General features: G+C 56.9%; 2 protein-coding genes across 3 annotated transcripts in view; one reads left to right on the forward strand and one right to left on the reverse strand.

Moving 5' to 3' along the window:
- Positions 1 to 677, forward strand: part of RPL19 (ribosomal protein L19) — a 4,463-nt gene extending 3,786 nt beyond the window's left edge. Inside the window, exons 5-6 of the mRNA XM_017497266.2 lie at positions 1 to 111; positions 468 to 677. Of these exons, the coding sequence (XP_017352755.1) occupies positions 1 to 111; positions 468 to 591 (235 nt within the window). The 3' untranslated portion in view covers positions 592 to 677. The remainder of the gene's footprint in view (positions 112 to 467) is intronic.
- Positions 678 to 7,306: 6,629 nt separating this feature from the next.
- Positions 7,307 to 22,210, reverse strand: STAC2 (SH3 and cysteine rich domain 2). Of its 2 annotated transcripts, none has more exons than XM_017497269.2 (11): positions 21,655 to 22,210; positions 14,810 to 15,116; positions 14,030 to 14,127; positions 13,767 to 13,857; positions 11,927 to 12,039; positions 11,759 to 11,831; positions 11,600 to 11,670; positions 11,044 to 11,141; positions 10,252 to 10,303; positions 9,739 to 9,876; positions 7,307 to 9,157 (listed from the first exon to the last, which is right to left on the reverse strand). In XM_017497269.2, the coding sequence occupies exons 1-11, from the start codon at positions 21,742 to 21,744 to the stop codon at positions 9,053 to 9,055; spliced, it is 1,236 nt and encodes a 411-aa protein (XP_017352758.1). In that variant the 5' UTR covers positions 21,745 to 22,210; the 3' UTR covers positions 7,307 to 9,052. The 2 variants fall into 2 exon arrangements, with proteins under 2 accessions (XP_017352758.1, XP_017352757.1); XM_017497268.2 differs by having other exon boundaries at positions 8,165 to 9,157; positions 11,927 to 12,042.
- Between the last annotated feature and the right edge of the window lie 582 nt (positions 22,211 to 22,792).

Genomic DNA, 22,792 nt, shown 5'->3' on the forward strand with positions numbered 1-22,792 from the left:
GTATCACAGCCTGTACCTGAAGGTGAAGGGGAATGTGTTCAAAAACAAGCGGATTCTCATGGAACACATCCACAAGCTGAAGGCAGACAAGGCCCGCAAGAAGCTCCTGGCGTGAGTTTTTTCAGGAATTGGCATTACAGTCTTAGGGGAAAGTTCTTTGACCTTTATTTTGAGAATTGTTCTTAGATACTTAAAATGTGCCAATGCCCAAGTCTTGACTTGCTCACAATCTGTCATGGGAATACACCTGTTCCGTTAGAGGCGTAACTCCTCTGTCCTCTATGCACCCACCCCTCCTGTTCTCATAGGGACTGTAGCAGTTTAGTTGAAGCAGGAGCCCTTTGTGGTCCCAGCAACTCATTCCTGAGGCAACCTAGGCTCAAAAGGAGAGGTCTGGGAATGTGCCTTTATCTTCCCAGCATCTCATCTCTTCCCAAACTGACCCATCTTTTCTCTTCTCTGACCAGTGACCAGGCTGAGGCCCGCAGGTCTAAGACCAAGGAAGCACGAAAGCGCCGTGAAGAGCGTCTCCAGGCCAAAAAGGAGGAGATCATCAAGACTTTGTCCAAGGAGGAAGAGACCAAGAAATAAAAGCTCCCCCTTTGTCTGTACATACTGGCCTCCGTGATTACATAGATCAGCCATTAAAATAAAACCAGCCTTTATCTGCTTGCCTCTCTGCTGCTTGCAAGGTTTTTGGCTGCTCAGTGAGTCTTTTTTTTTTTTTTTTGATGCAGTCTCTCTCTGTCACCCTGGCTTGAGTGCAATGGTGGGACCTTGGTTTAAGCGATTCTCCTGCCTCAGCCTCCTGAGTAGCTAGGATTACAGGCTCGTGCCACCACACCCAGCTAATTTATGTATTTTTAATAGAGACACGGTTTCACTTTACCATGTTGGCCAGGCTGGTCTCAAACTCCTGACCTCAGGTGATCACCTGCCTTCGCCTCCCAAAGTGCCAGGATTCTGCTCAGTGAGTCTTTTACCTTGTTTTAGTAGGATGTAGGGAGAGAAGGAATGGCTTCTATCCAACCCTCCAAAATACTGTGTTTCAAACTGACCTTCACACCATGGGTGGCACCTAAGAAGTTGAGTGTTGGTTGGGACCAGAAGTCAGTTGTGATGTCAGTTAAGGAATCACATTCTTTACAAAAGCCATAGGAAACACTTAGCATCCTTAACGTTTCTCAGCTGACAAGTAGGGGTTGTAACTGGGACCTGAGCTTGGACTACTGGTTACTGCCTGTGCTGTCATTAAACAGCTGTATTGAGATATGGTTGAAACTTAGATGGAGTTGTTCTGTCACCCAGGCTGGAGTGCAGTGGTGTGATCTCGGCCCACTGCAACGTCTGCTTCCGGGGTTCATGTGATTCTCCTGCCTCAGCCTCTCAAGGAGATGGGATTACCAGCATGTGCCACCACGCCTTGCTAATTTTTGTAGTTTTTAGTAGAGATGGGATTCCACCTTGTTGGCCAGCCTGGTCTTGAACTCCTAACCTCAGGTGATCCACTCGCCTCCCAGGGTGCTGGGATTATAGGTGTGAGCCACTCCACCCAATCCCCCACCCCTTTTCTAAGGAACTCTTCTGTTGTGGTGACCAGTTGGCATCCTTCAGGGGATGCACTAGGCCAATGGGAAAGGGCAAGACCTGAGTGGGAATGGGAGGCTGGCTGTGGTGTCAGGGCCAGCAGACCCGTCCTAGCTCTGCCTCTGGTGTCATTCTGTTTGGGGCAGGATGCCCACACTTAGAATATGTCCCAAGGAAGCTGGGCGCAGTGGCTCACACTTGTAATCCCAGCACTTTGGGAGGCTGAAGCAGGTGGATCACCTGAGGTTAGGAGTTCAAGACCAGCCTGGCCAATGCGGCAAAACCCCACCTCTACTAAAAAAAAAATTGGCTGAGCACGGTGGCAGGCACCTGTAATCCCAGCTACTCGGGAGGCTGAGACGAGAATCACTTGAACCCAGGAAGGAGAGGTTGCAGTGAGCCGAGATCATGCCATGGCACTCCAGCCTGGCAATAGAGCAAGACCCCATCTCAAAAAGTCCTGAAGGCCCCCCATCATATGCATCAGCCTGGGATGAGAAGGCACTGACTTCTGGATCTCCTTTGCCACTGGAGCAGCGGTGTGTGTTTTACCCATTAGCTGTTGCCCTTTGGAGTGGGGAAGCTGAGGCCTAGAAAGGGAAGGGTCTAGCAGGGCACGATGGCTCATGCCTGTAATCCCAGCACTTTGGGAGGCTGAGGCGGCTAGGTCACAAGGTCACTAGTTCAAGACCAAGCTGGCCAACATGGTGAAACCCCATGTCTACTAAAAATACAAAATTTAGCTGGGTGTGGGGGCAGGCACCTGTAATCCCAGCTACCCAGGAGGCTAAGGCAGAGAATCACTTTTTTTTTTTTTTTTTTTTGGAGATGGAGTTTTGCTCTTGTTACCCAGGCTGGAGTGCAATGGCGCAATCTCGGCTCACTGCAACCTCCGTCTCCTGGGTTCAGGCAATTCTCCTGCCTCTGCCTCCTGAGTAGCTGGGATTACAGGCACGTGCCACCATGCCCAGCTAATTTTTTGTATTTTTAGTAGAGACGGGGTTTCACCATGTTGACCAGGATGGTCTCGATGTCTTGACCTCATGATCTACCCGCCTCGGCCTCCCAAAGTGCTGGGATTACAGGCTTGAGCCACTGCGCCCGGCGAGAATCACTTGAACCTGGGAGATGGAGGTTGCAGTGAGCCAGGATCACACCACTGCACTCTAGCCTGGGCGACAGCCAGGCTCCATCTCAAAAAAAAAAAAAGGGTCTTGGCCAAGCTCTCAGCTTGGTGTGTTGGACACCTGTTTCCCAGGCCTGGCCCAGAGGAGGAGGGGTATTGGAGACCACCCACCCCGACCCCTCTATGCAGTAGACCCCTCCTAGATGACAGGAAGGAAAATCTGGGTGTGGTGTCTCACGCCTGTAATCCTACCACTTTCAGAGGCCGAGCAGAAGAACTTCTTGTGCCCAGGAGTTTGAGACTAGCCTGGGCAACATGGCGAAAACCTATCTCTATAAAAAATACAAAAATTAGCCAGGAATGGGGTGTGTGCCCCTGTAGTCCCAGCTACTGGGGAGGCTAAGGTAGAAGGATCACCTGAACCCGAAAGGTCAAAGCTGCAGTGAGCCGAGATTGCACCACTGCACTCCAGCCTTAGTGACAGAGCAAGACCCTGCCCACCCACCACTAACCGAAAAAGGAAAAAAAATGACAGGAAGGACCGGGTGAGGTGGCTCACATCTGTAATCTATCACTTTGGGAGGCCGAGGCAGTTGGATCACAAGGTCAGGAGATTGAGATGGCCAACAGAGTAAAACCCCATCTCTACTAAAAATACAAAAATTAGCCAGGTGTGGTGGCACGCACCTGTAGTTTTAGCTATTTGGGAGGCTGAGGCAGGAGGATCGCCTGAACCTGGGAAGCAGAGGTTGCAGTGAGCTGAGATCGTGCCACTGCACTCCAGCCTGGGCGACGGAGCTAGACTCTGTCTCAAAAAAAAAAAAAAAAAAAAGGCAGAAGAATGAGGTAACCCAATATGACACCCTCCCGGGATTCCAGAGCCTGCAGCACAGAAGCTGGTTTCCACCCTGGACCAGGAGATGGTGCTGCTCGCTCACAGGTCAATGCAGGTGGCAGCTGCTGCCTCACTGGAGTTGCTTTTCTGGTTCTGTTTTTGTTGTTTGTTTTGCGGGGTGGAGGAAAGAGATGGGTTATGAAGTTGTAGGAACCTACCTCTTGGAAGACTTTGGGTTTCCCCACTTCTTTCTGAACCTCACCCCAGACCTGGAGTTGACTTCTTTCCACCATGGGCCTCCAACCCCTTCCCAAGCCAGTGCCTAGGAGGGACCCGGTCCTACAGGAATCCCAAGCAGAAAGAACCCCTAAAGTAACTGCTGCATCTTTTCCAGGTCCTGTAGCCTTGAGAAAATCTGATTAAAAGTTGTTTCCTAGCCGGGCGCGGTGGCTCACGCCTGTAATCCCAGCACTTTGGGAGGCCGAGGCGGGTGGATCACGAGGTCAAGAGATCGAGACCATCCTGGTCAACACGGTGAAACCCCCGTCTCCACTAAAAATACAAAACATTAGCTGGGCATGATGGCGCGTGCCTGTAATCCCAGCTACTCGGGAGGTTGAGGCAGGAGAATTGCCTGAACCCAGGAGGCGGAGGTTACGGTGAGCCGAGATCGAGCCATTGTACTCCAGCCTGGGTAACAAGAGTGAAACGCCGTCTCAAAAAAAAAAAAAAAAAAGTTGTTTCCTCACTAAGAAAGGAAAAAGAAAAGATGTATCCTGCTGGGCACATTGGTGCAAGCCTGTAATCCCAGGTACCTTGAGGCTGAGTGGGGAGGGCTGCTTGAGCCCAGGAGTTTGGGGCTGCAGTGAGCTATGACATTACCTGTGAATACACACTGTGTCACCCTGGGCAACATAATGAGACCCTGTCTCTAAAACAAAAATAGCAAAACTAATTTGTGGGCTGGGCATGGTGGTTCACGCCTGTAATCCCAACACTATGGGAGGCTGAGTAAGGCGGGTGGATCATTTGAGGTCAGTAGTTTGAGACCAGCCTGGCCAACATGGTGAAACCCCATCTCTACTAAAAATACAAAAATTAGCCGGATGTGGTAGCACGTACCTGTAATCCCAGCTACTCGGCAGACTGAGGCAGGAGAATCTCTTGAACCCAGGAGGCAGGGGTTGCAGTGAGCCGAGATCGAGCCACTGCATTCCAGCCTGGGCAACAGAGCGAGACTCTGTCTCAAAAAAAAAAAAAAAATTTTTTTGTAAAAAAAAAAGATGTGTTTTTTCTTTCAAGAGCATGTAAGTGTCACTATCATATAAATCCACACCCTTTCAAGGAGCTCATGACCCACCCCCTCACCGCATGAAGAATCCCTGAGCAAACCCAACCCTTGATTTTCCAGAGGAGGAAACAGACCCAGAAAAGCCAGTGACTGACTCTTCTGCTGTGCTCAGCAGTGCGGCAAACAGGCTGGGGGTGGGGAGCTAGGTTGGCACAGGCTGGTGGCAGACACAAGTGGGGCGAGCAGAACCTCGGTGTTGCACGAACACTGGCACCTGACTCTGATTCCCGGGCTGCAGTCTCCCAACGTGGGAGGGTGTGATTCAGATTGGGGTGCAGCAGAGCCACTGAGCACAGCTGCTACTGCAGGGCCGTGAGCTGGAGAAGGGGGTACGGGGGCCTGGCCTCCTTCCAGTGCTACCTCTGAGGCTACAACAGGGCTAACCTAGGCTGGCTTCCTGAAAAGCACAGGGAGGCTGAGGGTGCCTTCCTGCACTCCTCAGTAAGTGCCCCCACCTGCCCAGGCACTGGGTGGGCAGGGGGTGAGAATGGGGGTGAAGAAGGTTGAAGGGGCCAAAGGAAGCAGTGCTAGCAAAATGGATGGGGTTGTGCAGAGGGGCTCAATCTGTCTTCCCCCCACCTCCAGCATCCATCTCTGCAGACTCCCTCCTCTTTCTGCATCTCCCTGAAGTCCAGGGAACCTTCTTCGTCCCACACAGTACATGCCAGGTGAAACTCAGCCTGTGGGTGGTGGCAGGGAATGAAGGTCACATGTGGATCAGAGACAACAGAGCCAAATGGTGGGATGGCATCACCAGTGGCTTCCTAGACATTTTTGCCCCAGGCCAATGGTGTTGCTGTTCTGTCCATCCCCAGAGTGGGCACAGAAGAGGGCAAAGGCTACAGTGGGGCACCAGCTGTTCCCAGGCCCTAGGCTGTGAGCGTGCTCCAGGGGGTTCAGCCACCCGAAAAAAGCTGCTGTGCTCAGCAGTGCAGCAAATAGGCTGGGGGGAGTGGGCGCCCAGGCCAGCTGCAGGCTGCTGGCAGACACCAGCAGGGTGTGCAGGCTTGGCTGTGAGGCTCTCAGGTTCTCCGTCCCTGGAGCCTCTGGCCCAGTGTCTCAGGGTGTCTGTGTCCATCTTGTTGGTCTAAGGCATTGAGGAAGCCAGGGCCCGGAGGGAAAGAGCTAAGCTGAGAAGGAAAAGGCAGTTTCCAAGCCTGGCTTGATCACTAATTTGTTGAGTGACCCTGCCCTTGCACAAGTCATTAGCCCACGCCAGGCCTCAGTTTCCCCTGTATAAAGAGGGAGGGTTGAGCTGGATAATCCGTATGGCCTGGGATAAACTACCTAACCTGGCTGTGCCTCAGTTCTTTCCCTGTGAGAGGAGAACACCCCCACTCGGCTCACTGGATCCTGGAGAGGATTAAGTAACATCAAGTTCCTGGCGCCGTTCCTCGGGCACAGTAGGTGCCTATTTATGAGTTCCCTCTGTCTAAGCCTTCATACTGGGCTTGTGACCCCTTCTTCCTGGAAGAGGGAGGGCCACCCTCCTTTCCCGGCTCCCCTGACCCCCAACCTCCAGGGCCTTCTCCGTGTCAAGAGACCCAAAGAAAACTCAAGGAGGGGACCCAAGGTCTGGGCCCACCTGGCCTACCTTGCTCAGGGGGCGGGGGCTGGAAACCGGAACGGGCGGAGGAGGGGGCGCTCATCAGGAAAGGCAGCCCACCCCCCGCATCTCGGCAGCGCCAGCAATGCCCCGGCACCCCCGCAGCCTGCCTCTCCTTCGCGCCCCGCTCCCCTCCACCTATAAATAGCACAGGACAAGCTCGCCATGGCGATGACGCGGCTGGGCAGGCGGAGGGAACAGAGGCAGCTCTGCCAGAGCGGTGGGCGGCGGGTGCGGCGGCAGGAGGGGTGCAGCCCCTCCGTGCCGGGCTCCGATGATGGGCACCACTGAGTCATCCCGGGGCCCGACGGGTCGCGACTGTCCCCGCCGCCAGCGTTTCTGTCTCGGGCTTGGGGGACTGCGGGGGCGAGGCTGACCTCGGGCGAGCAGTGAGCCCTCCCAGACTGCCGGCACGCCGGGTCTCGGAGGGCACCTCTGGGTGGGCAAGACCGGTGCCGATGACCCTGGTGCGCAGGTGCGTGTCCAGCCCCTACGACACTCAGGTGCATGTGGAGCCGGAAAGTGACGGTAGCCCCACCCCGTTTCCTTCCAGCGTCCCCACACTTCCTACCCCTTTCCTCAGGTTCCCTTTAGGCTCTCCCCAGACTTTGCCCTCCTCGGGCTGCTGGAGGAAGGGGATGAAGCCTGGGACCCCTGCCATGTTGCCTCCTGCCAACACCCCTCCTTTCAGAGACGGAGGAATCCTTCCGCTCTCAGCCCTGCCCCTCTCAGCATCCCCAGCCCCCACTCCTCACCTCCCTGCCCCTTTCCTCCCTCTGTCCCAATGAGACACAGAGCAGATGGGCTGGGACAAGAAACATTTAATTAGCGATCTGGGGGCTCGGCAAGAACCCAGCAGACCCATCATGCAGCCTCATGTACAGTGGGCATTGGGCCCGCCCCTGGGATATTGCTGAGGGGGGGCCTCATGGCAGCAAACAGGGCAGTGTGGCTTGAACCCCCACTTTGCGGGGGAGAAGTGGGGCAGGGGCCTTTGGGTAGGAGGGTCTGTGTCTCTCCCACTGCATGGGAGGGTCTAACTGTGCCCAGAATGGGGGTGGCATGGGCGGGCACAATCAAGGGCATAGAGGAGGGTCTGAGCTTGGGGGAGGGAGGTTGGCACCAGAGAAAAGCAGCCTGCAAGGGAGGGGTCCTCTCTGTGTGTGCCCATCCACCCCCTTTCCTGGAGGTCAAACAGAACATTCCACCTTCCTTATCTGTCTTCCACCCAGTCTTTTCCCCAGGGTTCTGTGTCCAGGACAAGGGAGCAGATACAGCCAGCAAAGGGGCTCCTGCAGCATCTGCCCATCCCCTGCAGAGCCTGGAGAGACACGGGAGAAAGGTCAGCCCAGAGGGTTGGGCTCCTGGGGCAGGCCGGCAAAGCCTGGGATGGGAACTGACAGTCAAGTCACAGGCTCCCCTGGTGGGCAGTTCCTGTGTGACTGGGGGTCCTGACAGTGAAATGGGGTTGTTTTGGCCAGGGTTTTGTTCTCAACTGGGTTTCCGTGTCCAGGCAGCTCTTGGGTTTTCTTTTTTCTTTTTTTTTTTTTTTTGAGACGGAATCTGGATCTGTTGCCCAAGCTGGAGGGCAGTGTCGCGACAGAGCCTCCTCAGCTCACTGCAACCTCCGCCTCCCAGGTTCAAGCAGTTCTCCTGCCTGAGCCTCCCAAGTAGCTGGGATTACGGGCACCCCCAATCATGCCTGGCTAATTTTTGTATTTTTAGTAGAGATGGGGTTTCACCATGTTGGCCAGGCTGGTCTTGAACTCCTGACCTCAGGTGATCCGCCCACCTTGGCCTCCCAAAGTGCTGAGATTACAGGCATGAGCCTCCACACCCGGCCAGCTCTTGAGTTTTCTACTTGAAAGAACAGTCTCTGATTTGTCACACCTTCCAGGGACCTCAGCCTTCCCCTCCTCTTTCAGCCCAGGTTTCAAGTAATGGGAGAGATTCCTGCACAACTTTCCTGAGAATTGACTGAGTGACAGAGGCGAAGACCAGAGGGTGGACTCAGGACCCTCCTATGGCCCTGGGTCCCCTCCCCACCCAGGGTGGAGGGCTGAGGACAAAAAAAAGGCCTGCTCCCAATGCCCCACTTGCAAAGGAGCAGATGCATGGTCACACAAACACAGACCCAAGCAGAGGCTCTGTGGGAAGAGGGGTGTGCCAGGCATGCACAGGCAGTGTGGGCAGGGGAAGTCTGGAAGAAGCAGCAAAGAAATTCCCCAGAACCTTCCCCGGGGCTGGACTCAGCCCAGCAAGTGGACTGGGGTGCCTGGGTGCTGGGCGGACCTACCTGTAGCTTCCTCATTCCCTCCCACCCCACCCCATCCCCGCCAAGTCCCAGAGGATATACCACTCAGGGCACCCCACCCAAGAAATAAAATATTCCTCAGTACAGAGGCTCCTAAGCCACAGTTAGTGGCACCTAGGAGAGAGACAGAGGGAGGAAGGGCATGGAGTGGACAAGGGGGCCTGATCCCCTCCCTGGCCAGAAGCAAGGGCCAGGCACGGGCAAGGTTGGCAAATGGGTTCCCTTGGCTCCTCTCAGATCTCGGTCAGGGCGTCGACTGGCACCAGGCCTCGCTTCTTGCCGCTGCTGACACGGATGAAGCCATCAGCATCCTTGCTTCTGCCCATGCCCACACATATCTGAGCCAGAGAGACAGGGAGCTGAGGCCTGGCATGGCTGGCAGCCCTGCCCTCAGTCCTGCCCATGGCCCCCAGGGGACCCCTCCGGGGAATGATGGGACCAGTGTCAGGTGTGGATCAAGCCTTTCGCTGGAGTGACGGGAGCAGATTTCACGAGGGTAGAGGCCTCAGCAGTGAGAACAGGACATCAGCAGACACGAAGCAGCGCTTCAGGGCTGACCTTGGAGATCAGCCGCCGTACTGCCCACCCCACCCCCATCACAGAGGAGGTTACAAGGGAAAAGGACTTGCCTCAAGTTACAGAAAAGGCCAGAGCTAGCGTTCAAACCTGAGCTTTAGACTCTGAATCTAGTGTTCCTGCCCTAACCCAAGCTGCCTGTAATGTCACTCAGTCTCCTGTCTCTGTTAGTCACGAGCCCAAATTCTCCACCAGGGGCTGGCAGGAGGGCCTGCATCCCCTTCCTTCTAACCTGCTATCCCCCCAGCTGCCAGGATCAGCCTCCCCCTGACATTTGCCCCCACCCCGCAGCCTGACTCCCTGCCTTCACCGCAGGGCCCCAGGCTGGGCCTCAGGCACTCACCTGGTTCTCCTTAAGGCTCATGTAACCCTGTTCCTTGTTCCCGGAGAAGGGCTGGCAGCAGCGCCAAACACTCTCACCTGGCCTCACCCGCTGCACAAAATTAGCTGGGAAGAAGCCAACCCGGTCGCCGATCTTGCCCTGGGGATGAGGTTGGCAATGAGCGCCTGAGCCACCCCACCTCTCCTACCCACCGCTGCTTTCTCTAGCACCCACTCAGCACCAACGCCGTTATCCTCCAGATCTGGGGCTCTCCGTATTCCAGGTATTCCAGCCCCCAGCCAGGTGGCTTCTGGGCCAGGAAGGGCATGAGGTAAACAGAAGGACAAGGCTGAGGCAAGGAGAATCAAAATGGAGAGGATGTCCCAAGGGGTGGTCTTCGTTTTGGCTAGGACCAGTGGTTGGAGGAGAGGTTGTCTTTGGGGCCTGGTGAGAAGGTGGGGACAGTGCCCGTCTAGGGTGGGGGCTGCTGGGGTGCCTACCAGGGTCCCTCCACTCCCCACCCTGCCAAGTCACCTTCCACCAGTCCTCATTGGAGTCATCCACCAGCATGATCCGATCTCCAGGCCTGGGGAGGACACAGCTAGGTTAGTATATGGAGCCAGGAGTCCTGCCCATCCCCATCGTAGCCATCCCTGGGCACCTGGGACCCTGCAGTCCTCAGCTGGGAGAGAGGATTCCTTTTTGTTGTTGTTATTTTTTTAGACAGAGTCTTGCTCTGTCACCCAGGCCAGAGTGCAGTGATGCGATCTTGGCTCACTGCAACCTCCACCTCCTGGGTTCAAGTGATTCTCCTGCCTCAGCCTCCCAAGTAACTGGGATTACAGGCACCTGCCACCATGCCCAGCTAATTTTTGTATTTTTAGTAGAGATGGGGTTTTAAGTTTTCACATGTTGCCCAGGCTGGTTTTTTTTTGTTTGTGTGTTTGTTTGTTTTTTTAATCGTTATGCAAAACAAGCCAGGTTGGTCTTGAACTCCTGACCTCAAGTGATCTGCCGGCCTCAGATTCCCAAAGTGCTGGGATTACAGGCTTGAGCCACCACACCCCGCTGGGAAAAGATTCTTGATGCCCTCAGAGGACACTGTGTGACCACAGGTGCAGCAGGCACTTGCTGGGACAGCCCAGGCAGAGGGCAGGAGACATGAGCCTAGCATGAATCACTCTTAGACCCTGGGCAGCTCCGGCTCCTGTCTGGACTCACTAGCCTCAAGCATGCAAGAAGGTTCTTGAAGGCCCCCCTCACACTGTGCCCCAAGGTCTGGGAGCGCAGAGCTGCTCAGCAGGGCCGGTCACCAAGGGGACTTACTGCAGAGCCAGATCATTGTTCTCCTGGGGCAGAAACTTGTAGAGTGCGACGTAGGAGTACATGGGCCCCACATCCTTCCGCAGCGGGGCTTTGGGGGGCTGCGGGAGAATCTCTGGGTCGGTGAGGGGAAAGCAGCACCCTCACTCCCCCCACTCTCCACTTGCTCTGAGTGTGCCACCCTGGGGGCTGTAGGGGACACAGTGAGTCCTGGGTCAAAGGCAGGGAGAAGTGAGACCCTCGTATGTGCCTTGTTCACCCACCCCAACGGACACTGGGCCAGGCTGGAGAGGGGAGCCCCCTTCTGCCTGCTGTTCCCTGAAGTTGCCTGCCTTTGGAAGAGCAGGAGTAAGTGCAGTGGGCAGTGGGCTGGGGGTGGAAGGGTAACTCCTCCTGCCTCCCATGCCCTCTCACCCTGGCATTGCCCATCCCTGAAGATAAGTGAGGAAGCAGCGAATCCCCACGCACCATGTTCTTGCCCTCCTATGCATCAATGGCAAGAAGAGATGACACCCGCTTCCTACCCTGGCCTTCCGGGTCGGTGCCAGTACAGGCTCACCTGCTGTCCAGGGCTCTTCTCCTCTGGTCCTGGCCCTTCACTCTCTGCTGGGGCTGTGAATACTGGAGATGCTAGGGGTGGGAGCAGGGAAGGGTGAGAGGCAGCAGGGAGCACCTCCATTGTACCCCATTCCTGCCCCTGGTGCCTGCTGCCACTCACCACTGTCACCAGGCCCCTCCTCGGAGCTGCGGATGCTGCCTTCCCCATCCTCGGTCAGCTCATCCCGCTCACTCTGGGGACAGAGAGAGGAGAGGGTTCAGCCCCCAAGCCCATTGTCATGTTCAGACACCCCTCCCCAAAAGATCCCCCCCTTTTTGCCCACCATACCAGGCTCCGTGTTGGGGACTCAGAGGTGCTGCTGAAACTGGAGCGGTTCATCAGTGCCAGGGAGGTGCCATAGCGCAGGGTCTCGTAGACAGGGTCCACCTTCCCACTGGCCCCTGCTGAATATCCACCCTCAAGGCCTGGCTCTGCCCTGAAGCCCTGCACCTCTAGCCCCCAGCTCAGCATGCCCCAGGCTGAGCTCCCCAGCTGCCCCCTCACCTGTCCCTCCCAGGTCTTCCTCATCCCAGAGATGGCTCCGGCTCCTCCCATGGTGCTCACGCGGAAACCTTGGTCATCCTGGACTCCTCGCTGTCCTTGCTGCCCACAGCCACTCCATCACTGAGCCGTCCCTCCCCGCACTCCCAGAACCTGCACACCTCCCTCTGTCACCACTGCTACCAGCCTAATTCACACTACCACACTGTCTCAGCAGCTGTTGTGGCCTTTCAACTGGTCCCCTCCTTCCACTCCAGCCCTGCCAATCCACATAGCAACCAGAACGCTTTTGTAGGAACAGAAATTGCCCTTAGAAGAAAGTCCAAAGGCTAAAATGGACCCTGAGGCCTCGAACCCATGGTCTCTTTATAGCCACTCCGTCTTCCTCCCTCAGTCCCAGCCACCGCTCACTTTGCCTTTTTTTTTTTTGAGAAAGAGTCTCCTTCTGTCTTCCAGGTTGGAATGCAGTGGCCAGATCTCAGCTCGCTGTAACCTCCGCCTCCCGGGTTCAAATGATTCTATAGCCTCAGCCTCCTGAGTAGCTGGGATTACAGGCACCCACCACCATGCCCGGCTAATTTTTGTATTTTTAGTAGAGTCGGGGTTTCACCATGTTGACCAAGATGGTCTTGATCTCTTGACCTCATGATCCGCCCACCTCGGCCTCCCAAAGTGCTGGGATTACAGGCGTGAGCCACCGCACCTGGCCCACTTTGCCCTTTCTTTAACTCCTTGTCCTTCCTTTCTCAGCCTTCCCTCTGCCCCACACCCGTCTTTCCAGATCCTGAATGGGTGAACCCCTCACACCTCATTCTTCACATCTCTGGAAAGTCTTCCCTGATTTTGCAGATGAAGACAGCAAACTTTTATTTTTTTTTTCCTCTCTCTTTCTCTTAGTTTAAAGACAGAGACTCACCATGTTGCCCAGACTGGACTCCAACTCCTGGGTTCAAGCAATCCTCCCACCTCAGCCTCCCAAGTAGCTGGGATTACAGGTACGAGCCGCCGCACCGGGCTTTCAGCACACATTCTATGCTCTACTTTGTCTTTCCCGCTTACGGCACTCATGCTATTGGTGACCGACTGGTGATCTGCCTCACTGTCCGTTTCGGTCCTATCTCCTTTGCGAGGCCATAAATTCCCCCTTCTTCACTACTGCGTCTCAAGTCCAGCTCTGTGCTTGGCACTTAGTATGTGCTTAATAAAGTGCTTATTGAAGAAAGGATGAGTGAATGAATGAATGAGCCCCAAATTCAGGACAGGAGCATCCAGAGACAGGAAATGGTAGGAGAGCCAAGAACTGGCTGTGCCAGTGTGACTCAGGTGCCCATCTCGGAAATGCTTATTTATTTATTTATTTTTTTGAGATGAAGTCCTACTCTGTCGACCAGCCTGGAGTACAGTGGCGCCATCTTGGCTCACTGCAACCTCTGCCTCCCGAGTTCAAGCAATTCTCCTGCCTCCGCCTCCTGAGTAGCTGGGACCACAGGTGTGCGCCACTACGCCCAGCTAATTTTTTGCATTTTTAGTACAGACGGGGTTTCGCTATGCTGGCCAGGCTGGTCAGGGATGTTGATTTCTCATCACACCACAGTGGGAGCAGGACAGCAACCAAGGGGACACTCACCAGTGGGTGGGGACTCTTTGCTTGTGGCACAGGCTGGTGGTGGCTCATGCACCAGGAGAGGGGAGCTGAAGTTGCGACGGAAGGAGGTGGACTATGACGAGAGAGAGCAGAGGGTGTGAGGAGGTATGGCCCATGGAGAACTTGGTCCTTCCCAAGCCCAGGGCCCACACCACAGGAGGGAGCCACCCTGAGGGGTACTCATTCCCCCATGTGACAGTCCTGGCAGCACTCAGCTGGCCATCTCTGCCTGGGTCCCCGCTCACCGTCTTGCCTGGGCATTGCTGGTGGGAGATCTCCTCAGAGCACCAGAGGTGGACGCTGACTTTGCACGTCTTACATCGCAAGCCTTGCTTGGAGTTTCCTAGGAAGAATTTGGGTTCAGCAATTGAGGACACCCCCATGGGCAAAGGGCAAAGGAAGCACGTTAGGGCATGAAGAGAGCAGGGGTTGCGCATCCTCGTGCCAGCCTTGAGGCCCCACACCTACCCCTCACACAGTCAGGGTGTGAGGGCACATGGAAGCCAGAGTCGTCAGTAAACACGGCAGTGACGCTGGGTATACCCCAACCCCGGCCATGCTCCCTTCTCCGCCCGGGGTAAGCGGCACAGTTAGGGATGGGTGCAGTGGCTCATGCCTGTAATCCCAGCACTTTGGGAGGCTGAGGTGGATGGATTGCTTGAGCCCAGGACTGCAGACCAGCGTGAGCAACACGGCATCTCCACAAAACCCCATCTCCACAAAAAATGTTTAAATTAGCTGGGTGTGGCAGTGTGTGCCTGTAATCCCAGCTACTCCAGAGGCTGAGGAAGGAGGATCCCTTGAGCCTGGGATGTGGAGGTTGCAGTGAGCCAAGATTGTGTCACTGCACTCCAGCCTGAGAGACAGAGCAAGGCTCCGTCTCAAAAAAAAAAAAAAAAGAGGCACAGTTAGTATTGGGGCCCCTGAACAGCCAGAACCCAATAATATCCGGCAGCTCCATGGGCCCACGCCCCAACACCCGGCCCAGCCCCTCCCCATGGCCGCCTCAGCGCCCAGGCTCCTACCTACGATGAGCTGATGGCACAGCTCACAAGGGCTGGCTCGCTTGAAGATGTGCTCCTGGAAGCTGTGCAGCCTCACTGGTTTGAGCGCTGCCAAGGGGCTTGGGACTGGGCATGGCGAGGGGCTGGGGGTGGACAGGCCTCTGTCCGAGGCTGGGGGTGGTGGGGAGGGAGGGGGCAGTGGGGTTGGGGGCGTCAGCAGCACCTCAGTGGGGCACTTGAGCTCAGAGCCCGAGCGAAGGAAGAAGTTCTCCAGGCTCTTACTTCGGAGGATGGTCTTGAGGGAGAGGGAGCGCTTGAATCGCTGGAGCTGAGAGAAAAAGAGGGAGCTATGAGTGGGAGCCTGGAGGGGGCTGGCCACGGAGGGCTTTTCTTCACGGGGTCTCTGGCTGTTGGGACAGCAGCAGCAGAAGTGTGGGGGCTGAGGGCCGGAGCAAAATGAAACACCAAGAGAGAGGCTCCCTAGGTCCCGCTAATGCTTCTCAATCTCAGGTACCACAAGAGCCAGGTGGGTGACCATGGGGAGAAAGGAGTCCTGGCTAAGTGGGTGGCAGTCAGGAGGGGTGAGGGCCATGGCTAACTGGATCCCCAGGGAGCCGCTGCAGGTCTCTTCCAGCCAACTGAAGCTGCTCTAGAAGGTCAGCCCAGTGCTGCCAGGTTTTCTAATTTTTCAAAAGAAATCTAGACTTTGATGTGAAAGTGAATAGAAACAAGTTTAAGAGGTTCAGTTCCACTTTTCCTTGCAGAAATGGTAGTATACTGTATTTCCTGTGCTTTGCTTTCTTTCACTTAACAGTAAATCCTGGAAATCATTCCATACCCGTACATAAATAGATTCATCATTCTTTTTTATGGCTACAAAATATTTTGTTGTATGGGTATACCATTTACTCAAATTTAGAAAAAAATATATATATGGGCAGGTGCAGTGGCTCCCGCCTATAATCTCAGTACCCTGAGAGGCTGAGGGGGGGAGGGAATGGCTTGAGCCGGGGAGTTGGAGGCCAGCCTGGGCAACATAATATCCACCCTCGTTCTCAAGCAGGCTGGGGGTGGGAGGAGTGGTCATCCTGGATCCTCATCCTTGGGACTGATTCTCCCTCCAGAACATCTCCCCAGCCCTCCTCTCCCAGCGACTCATCACCTCCACAGCCCTTAGTTCAGGCCCTGATGTCCCCAGTCTGGTTCAAAGCCACAGCCCCCGCTCCAGCCCCTGCTTCCACCTGCCCTCTGTACGGCTGCTGGGGAGGTGACGCCGGACCCTGCTGAAAACCCTTCCTGGCTCCTCAGGACACCGTCCAAGGCAGTCACCCCAGCCATGAGACTCTCCCTGCATCTTGGCCAAACCTGTCCTTCCGACCTGTAGCCCAGAAATGAGGATTCTTTAACTCCTCCATGCTTTGATGCCTCTGAGCTTTTGCCATGTTTGTCCTCTTCTCTGCCTTACTTGGCTCGTACCCCATTTATCCTGCCGATATGCTTCCACTGGCCCTTCTCTTCTACGAAAGTCTCTTCCGAAGGGATTCTGCTTTGTGGCCCACACCCTCCTCTGGTGTCTGCTGCATCCAGCCCAACTGCCATCATAGCCCCAATCAGGTGATGGCTGTTATTTATTTCTCACTCCCCAGGAAATTGTGAGCCCCTTAGGGACAGGCACAGTTGCTGGCTTCACATCCCCACGCAGGCTCTCAACACATAGTAGGTGCTCAGCCAGAGGCCTTTGGTAAACAGATGATAAGCTAGCAGCTGGACTCTCCGTGGATCCCACATTCTGGAGGGCAGGGTTGATTCTGTGGTGAGGCCAGAGCTATTTCCACCTCTCACCTAAACACGCCCTACTGAGTCTTCCCAGAGAGAGGTCTGGAAGCCTCTTAACCAGAGCCTTGGCCGTCTCCCTTCCCACTGAGAGCCGCCTTACCCCTGCCCACTCCTTCCTACTAGAGACAGAAACAGGGGCCAGCAGCCTGGCTCCAGGCAGAGGGACTTGGCCAGCGTTCCTAGCTGGCACGCCGGGCAGCCTATGGGCCATGGCTGTCTGCCTGGCCACCGTGCCAAGGGGATGGAAGTGGTAGCCCCTCCAGCCTCCAGGAGGCCAGCAGGCAGCACGACAGAGAGAGAAGCAGAGGGGATGTTTGGGCCTAAGGCAGGCTCTGGTATGCCAGCTGGGAGGCCAAAGCCCTGGGGTGTCTGGCACACTGAAGTGCTCGGCGCCTTCCAAACCCAGCTTCCTGGACAGCACTGTAGGCTTCTTTGTGTATCTGTGAGAAGCAAGGCCCCAGGCCCCAGATGCCTGGGTGCTGGAGCAGAGGTGGAAGGCTGGAGAGACGATTAATGAGAACACAAAACCCAGCCCATGTCAGGCTCTGGGCCAGCTGGGGCTGCATGTGGCTCTAGGGGCTCGGATGGGCCTCAAGAGGCAGGTGGACCATCCACTGCTCTGTCCAGGGACGTCAGGCACGGAACACACGGGCTTGCTGGAGAATGTGCTGGGGCTGGGGGCAAAACTAAACCTGCAGCCTGAAGGCAAATCACTTCACTTCTTCTCTCTGAGCCTCAGTTTCCCCATATCCAAGAGGGAAGACTAGATATTCTCTTCTTTTTTTTCACTCTTCTTGCCCAGGTTGGAGTGCAGTGGTGTGCTCGGCTCACTGCAACCTCCGCCTCCCGGTTCAAGCAATTTTCCTGCCTCAGCCTCCCGAGTAACTGAGATTACAGGCGTGCACCACCATGCCCAGCTCATTTTGTATTTTTAGTAGAGACAGAGTTTCTCCATGTCGGTCAGGCTGGTCTGGAACTTCCAACCTCAGGTGATCCGCCTGCCTCGGCCTCCCAGAATGCTGGGATTACAGGTGTGAGCCACCGTTCCCGGCCAGGAAAACTAGATACTCTCTAAGCAATACAAGGCTCTAGGTCCAAATATCCCCAGAAACTTACATCTCTGAGGGGCTGTCATGGTCCAAACACTGGAACTGAGCTAACACTCTATATGCAGCATCTCATTCATCCCAATGTGACCCTTGGAGGTAGTGATAATTACTGTCCCACTTTTCAGATAAGGAATCGAGGCTCATAGCGGTTAAATCACTTGCCCAGGAGTCCTCAGCTGGTAAACAGTAGAGCCAGGACTTGAACCAGTGGCTCCAGCTACTGAGCCCAAAGCACCAGAAGCATCCTGCTACACTGGGCCCTGCCTGGGCCCCCAGCCCCGTCCCCCAGCCCCGTCCCTCAGCCAGGTCAATCAGAGGTTAGGGTGAGAAGGGACCTGGAGTACTGACCACCTAGAGTAGTCCCTACCTCGTCACCCTGCAATGCCCTGGCCACATCCCCTCTCAAGAGTTGGTCACCTCTTGTGATGGGAAGCAACCGGTCTCTTGGGACAGTCACTCCATCTTTGGGCAGCTGCAGTCGCTGGAAAGTGCTTCCCTATATAGAGCTGAAACCTGCCTCCTTGGGATTTTTGCCTATCAGCCCTTGTTCCTCCCTTGGCTCCAGAAAGGGCTACTCCCTCTCATACACATCAGCCCTTCAGATATTTGAAGACATCATCAATCATGTCCTCCTTACCCCCCAGGCCCTTATTTTCATAGTAATCCTCATAGGAGTTTCCAAGTCTCCCTACCCTCCAGGCTGTGCCCTTTCCCGGTACCCTCTGGTCTCAGTGCCAAGAGCCACCTCTGCTGGGTACCAGAGGCCTCTGGAACAGAATGTTCCCAGGTACCAGGGCAGCCCCAACTCTGCCGGCTGATACTCTCTGGCTTGGCTGTGGGCCCCAGATCCCAGCAGGGTGGAGAAGCAGGAAGGAATGGCATGCCACCTGGGGTGGCTGGCAGATGTCAAAGGCTACAGGTCTGGGTTGGGGCACCTCTGCCAAATGGCTTGTTGCCTGTTGCCCACTCCAGAGACATCTGGCTTGGTTACCGAAACTGAATTTTGGTGCAGCCAGGCCAGGTATTCCTGCTCCTGGGGCTCCTGATTCCTGGAGAGGACCTTTTCCCATCTCTTTCCCCCATTATATTTTTGGTGCCCTCTCTTCCCTGGGACCCATTCTCTGGCGTGGAGAGAAGCTGCCGTGTACCCTGGCAAGTGGGCCTGCCTGCTCACTCTTCCTCCCAGTGCACCCAGTTTGTCTGGCTGGGAGCCTGGACCACCAAGTCTTTTCTTCTGAACCCCATCCTAGAGACAGGGCCTGGCCTGTTTCCCCCCTACCTCCCCATACTCTGGACGGCCCCTTATTTCCTCAATCCCCACAGCATCTCCTGAAAGGGCACGAGGCATCTGGCAGTGGGTGGTGGCGGATGTGGCGCAAGCTGACTCAGAGCAGAGCTGGCATGAGGGGGTCCTTCCAAGGGTGGCAACAAAGGGGGTGATGGGCAGGCCCTATGTGGTAAGAAGGGATGGAGACCAAGAGAGGAGGAGGACTCCCTAGGAGGGCTGCTGAGTGGCTCAGATGCAGGGCTGATCCCGCCTGGGGGCAAGCAGAAGGCGGCCAGCAATTCCCAGGGGGCACCAACACTGATGAATAAGCCTGGAATGTTGGCGTCACTACCTGATGGGCACTGGCCCCCTCTGTTGTACCCACCTCACACTGAGCTGGGTGGGCAGTACCCAACCGCACTCTCTTCCATCTCCCCCACCCACACAGTCTGGAGACAGGAGCTTCTTTGGGCCAGGGTGAGGTGTGGGATGGAAGGAGGTTAGTGGGGGTCCTGGGTTCTCTCTCTGTCACCTCTGCCCTGCTGAATACCCCCAACCTGACCCCACAGCCTAGTCTGTGTTAGTGCGGAGTCCTTCACAAGAGTGAAGTGTAGGGGAGGGGGCAGAGGGCCAGGGCTCCAGCTGGCCTAGCACAGAGGGGCTGGCTCAGGTATGCAACCTCTGCCCTCCCCTGCCCCTTGAATCTCCAAGCTCAGACCCAGAGGTGACGACACTGGAGGGTCCCTGGGCGGGGAGGAGGAAGAGGTACAGACCTGCAGGCCCTGACCTCCCCCCACACACAGCTGAGCAGGCAGCCTGCTGGAGTGCTGAGGCAGCACCACCCCGCGCTCCTGCCCGCCTTCCAGAGCTCCCACGGAGGGGGCTGGATCGAACAGGCCTTGGTATGGGAAGCAGGGCAGGGCCTGGGAGGCCCCCAAGCTCCTGGAGGCAAGCAGGGGGACTGTGTTTGTCTACCCAGGGTGACTAGAGGGCAACCGAGGTCAGCGGCATTGGAACTTAGGGGAGGTTCAGCTCCCAGACTGTCTGCTTGACAGAAGTTGTCACAAATATTCCAAGCAATATCCTCCCACCCAAACATCTTAGTCCTTTCCCAGGAGATACTTGGCTCTCTAAATGGGAATCAGCTCTGTGGTCTGACAGACTAGAGTCGCATGTTTAGAAGGGGACAAGAGAAGGTCAGGTGTGCATGTGAAGACTGAAACGTGGAGACCCGCTGGGTCCTCTGGTGCAGGATGGGAGCTCCCTGGGGTGCCTCTGCCAGACTCCATCCTGATCCTATGGCCTCCTCCTCCGTAGGATTAGGGTGGAGACGGTCCTCCTCAGGGTCACTCCCTTGATGACCTTGACCTTGAATGAACCTCAGCTCCTGCGGAGTGGTCAAGATGGAAGGAGGAGGAAGGGGGACAGTGGGAAGAAGCCTAGGGAGCCAGGGATTCCCCCGGAGCCTGGGCCCACCATTTCTGGTCCTCACTGTCCCCCTTCGCCTCTGGAGAATAGGAACAGGATGGGAACAAAATACCAGGGGAAGAGAGAGGGAGGAGGTCTTGGCCTGAAGTCTGGGAGGGGGCAGGGCGCACCCTTGGCACAGCCCTTTCTGCCCCATCCCCCGGCCCGCTCAGGTTGCTCCCGGAGAACAAAACTTCTCGCGGGCCAGTCGCCAGTACCTAGAACTTGGGAAGGGAGCAGACGGATTAGAAGTGGGGTGGGGGGGGGTGCTGAGTGTGAGCGGCGATCTCTCCACACCCCGTTCAGCGCCAGGAGTCTGGGCTCCGCCCGCCTTCGCGGGGAGTAATTTATTCATGGTGACTCCTGCAGGAGTAACAATCATCCATAATTAGGGTTAATGATGACATTCATTAATTACGATGACTTCTCTTTTCGCTTCTACCCGCTCCCCCCCCACCACCGCTTGGTCCCGCTCCCGGGGTAGGGGGTGGGGCTGCCTTTCTGGTCTGGAGCCACAACCGCAGGCCCGGGTCCCCGCCCGCGACCGACGGCCCGCGCTGCCGCAGGCCCCCGCGCGGACTCCGCAGCAGCGCACCCCCGGCCGCGGCCTCGCGTCCCCGAACCCAACCCGGCTGGGAGCGGGGAATGCAGGACTGCGGAGGGGCAGGGAGAGATACCCAGAGACGCGGAGATAAACACCCAGAGACGCGGGGAGAGACGCGGAGAGACGCACACAGAGACGCCAAGACACAGACACGCAGGTTGTAGAGACACATTCAGACACACGAGCGAGGACAGATGCGCGAACTGAGCCCGGGACTGGGACCCGGCGGCCGCGGGAGGGTGCGCCTCGCACGCACAGCCGGGCACGCACCCCGCCCGCGCCGCTCCACACGCGCCCTCTGGCCTCCCTGCGCCCATCCCTCCAACGAAGCCCGGTTGCCGCCTCCCCGGAGGGTAGCGATGGCGCGCGCGGCCGTGCGGTGCTGGTGTGATCCGGGGCTCCGCGTGGCCCCTTGTCGCCAATCCACTCCTCCCCCCGAGCGTGGCGCGGAGCCTCAGTGGTCACGCGGGCCCCGCGACCGCGACCCCAGGCCGCCCGGGCCCACATGAGGACCCCGCCAGGAAGAGGGCGCCCGGGCCTGGGACACACGGGGTGGGGACAGGCCTCGAGCCCCCCAAGTTACCTTGGTTTCCTGGAGGGCGGAGACGGTCCCTGGGGGGCTGTGGGTGGCCGCGTCATCCGGTTCGTTCTCCTTCTCGCTCATCTCGGTCATGGTTCGGGAGGAGGGTCGGAGAGGGTGCGGAGACCCGACGGCAGGCCGGCCGCGGGCAGGCTTCGGGTGGCGGGCGTCTCCTGGACTCTGAAGCCCTTCTCCAGAGGCTGCCCCCAGTTAGCCTCGGGCACTGCAGCCCCCCACCCGCGGGCGCGGGCGGAGAAAGTTGCCGGGGTGGCGGGCGAGGGGAGGCGACCACGCCGAGCCGCGGGAGCGGGACGACCCCGGGCGAGAGGACCGAGGGTCTGCAGAGGATGCTGCTCGGAGCGTGGGGAGGAGGAAAGTGGGGCCGCGGGGATGAGCCGAGGGAGGGAGCCACGGAGCTGTCCGTGTCCGGCCGGTTCCGCCGTCCTCTGCGCCCGCCCCCCATCCCCTCCCCTCCCCCGCCGGCCCCAGCCCGGCACCCGGCGGCCCCTCCGCCCAGTCCTCGCCGCCCAACTTTGATTTAGGAGGTCGCCTGGTCCCGCCCCCTGCCCTCCGCCGCTCCCCCGCGCCGCCATGCAAATCGGGCTCTCAGCTATTGGCTGCCGCGGTGGCCAGGAGGGCTAGCTGGGCGGAATCTTGGGGGGCTCGACACGATGGGGCGGGGCTTGGCGGGGAAAGAAGCGGAGGAGGGAGTTTCACACTGAAAAACCCGGGATGGCGGGGCATGACCAGATTGAGGGAAGCTTGGGGAGATCATAGTAGCGTCTGGATGGGCTGCAGGGAACAGAAATAGGCTGGGGCTGCAGCAAGATAGCTGAGAGTGAGATAGAAATTAGGACTTCCTGGAGAGCGAGGATCGAAAGATGTCAGAGGATGGTGAAGGAAGAATGGGGACCCATCTGTGCCATTAATTGGATGCCTCTATGCCCTGAAAAGACTTTCTCCAAATAGACACACACCTGGACTATGGTGTATGCGTCAAAGTCAGGCCAGACAATTCCTCCTTGTGATGGAGAGCAGGGTGATTCTATCCCTTTCGGGGCTTGGTGTCTGAACTTCAGCAGAGACGGGGCCTCAGTCCTCCCATCCAAAGTCCCCAAACTTCACTACAACACGCTCCCCT

This window comes from Cebus imitator, unplaced genomic scaffold (assembly GCF_001604975.1).
Source record: "Cebus imitator isolate Cc_AM_T3 unplaced genomic scaffold, Cebus_imitator-1.0 Scaffold228, whole genome shotgun sequence".
In the NCBI taxonomy this organism is placed as follows: Eukaryota; Metazoa; Chordata; class Mammalia; order Primates; family Cebidae; genus Cebus; species Cebus imitator.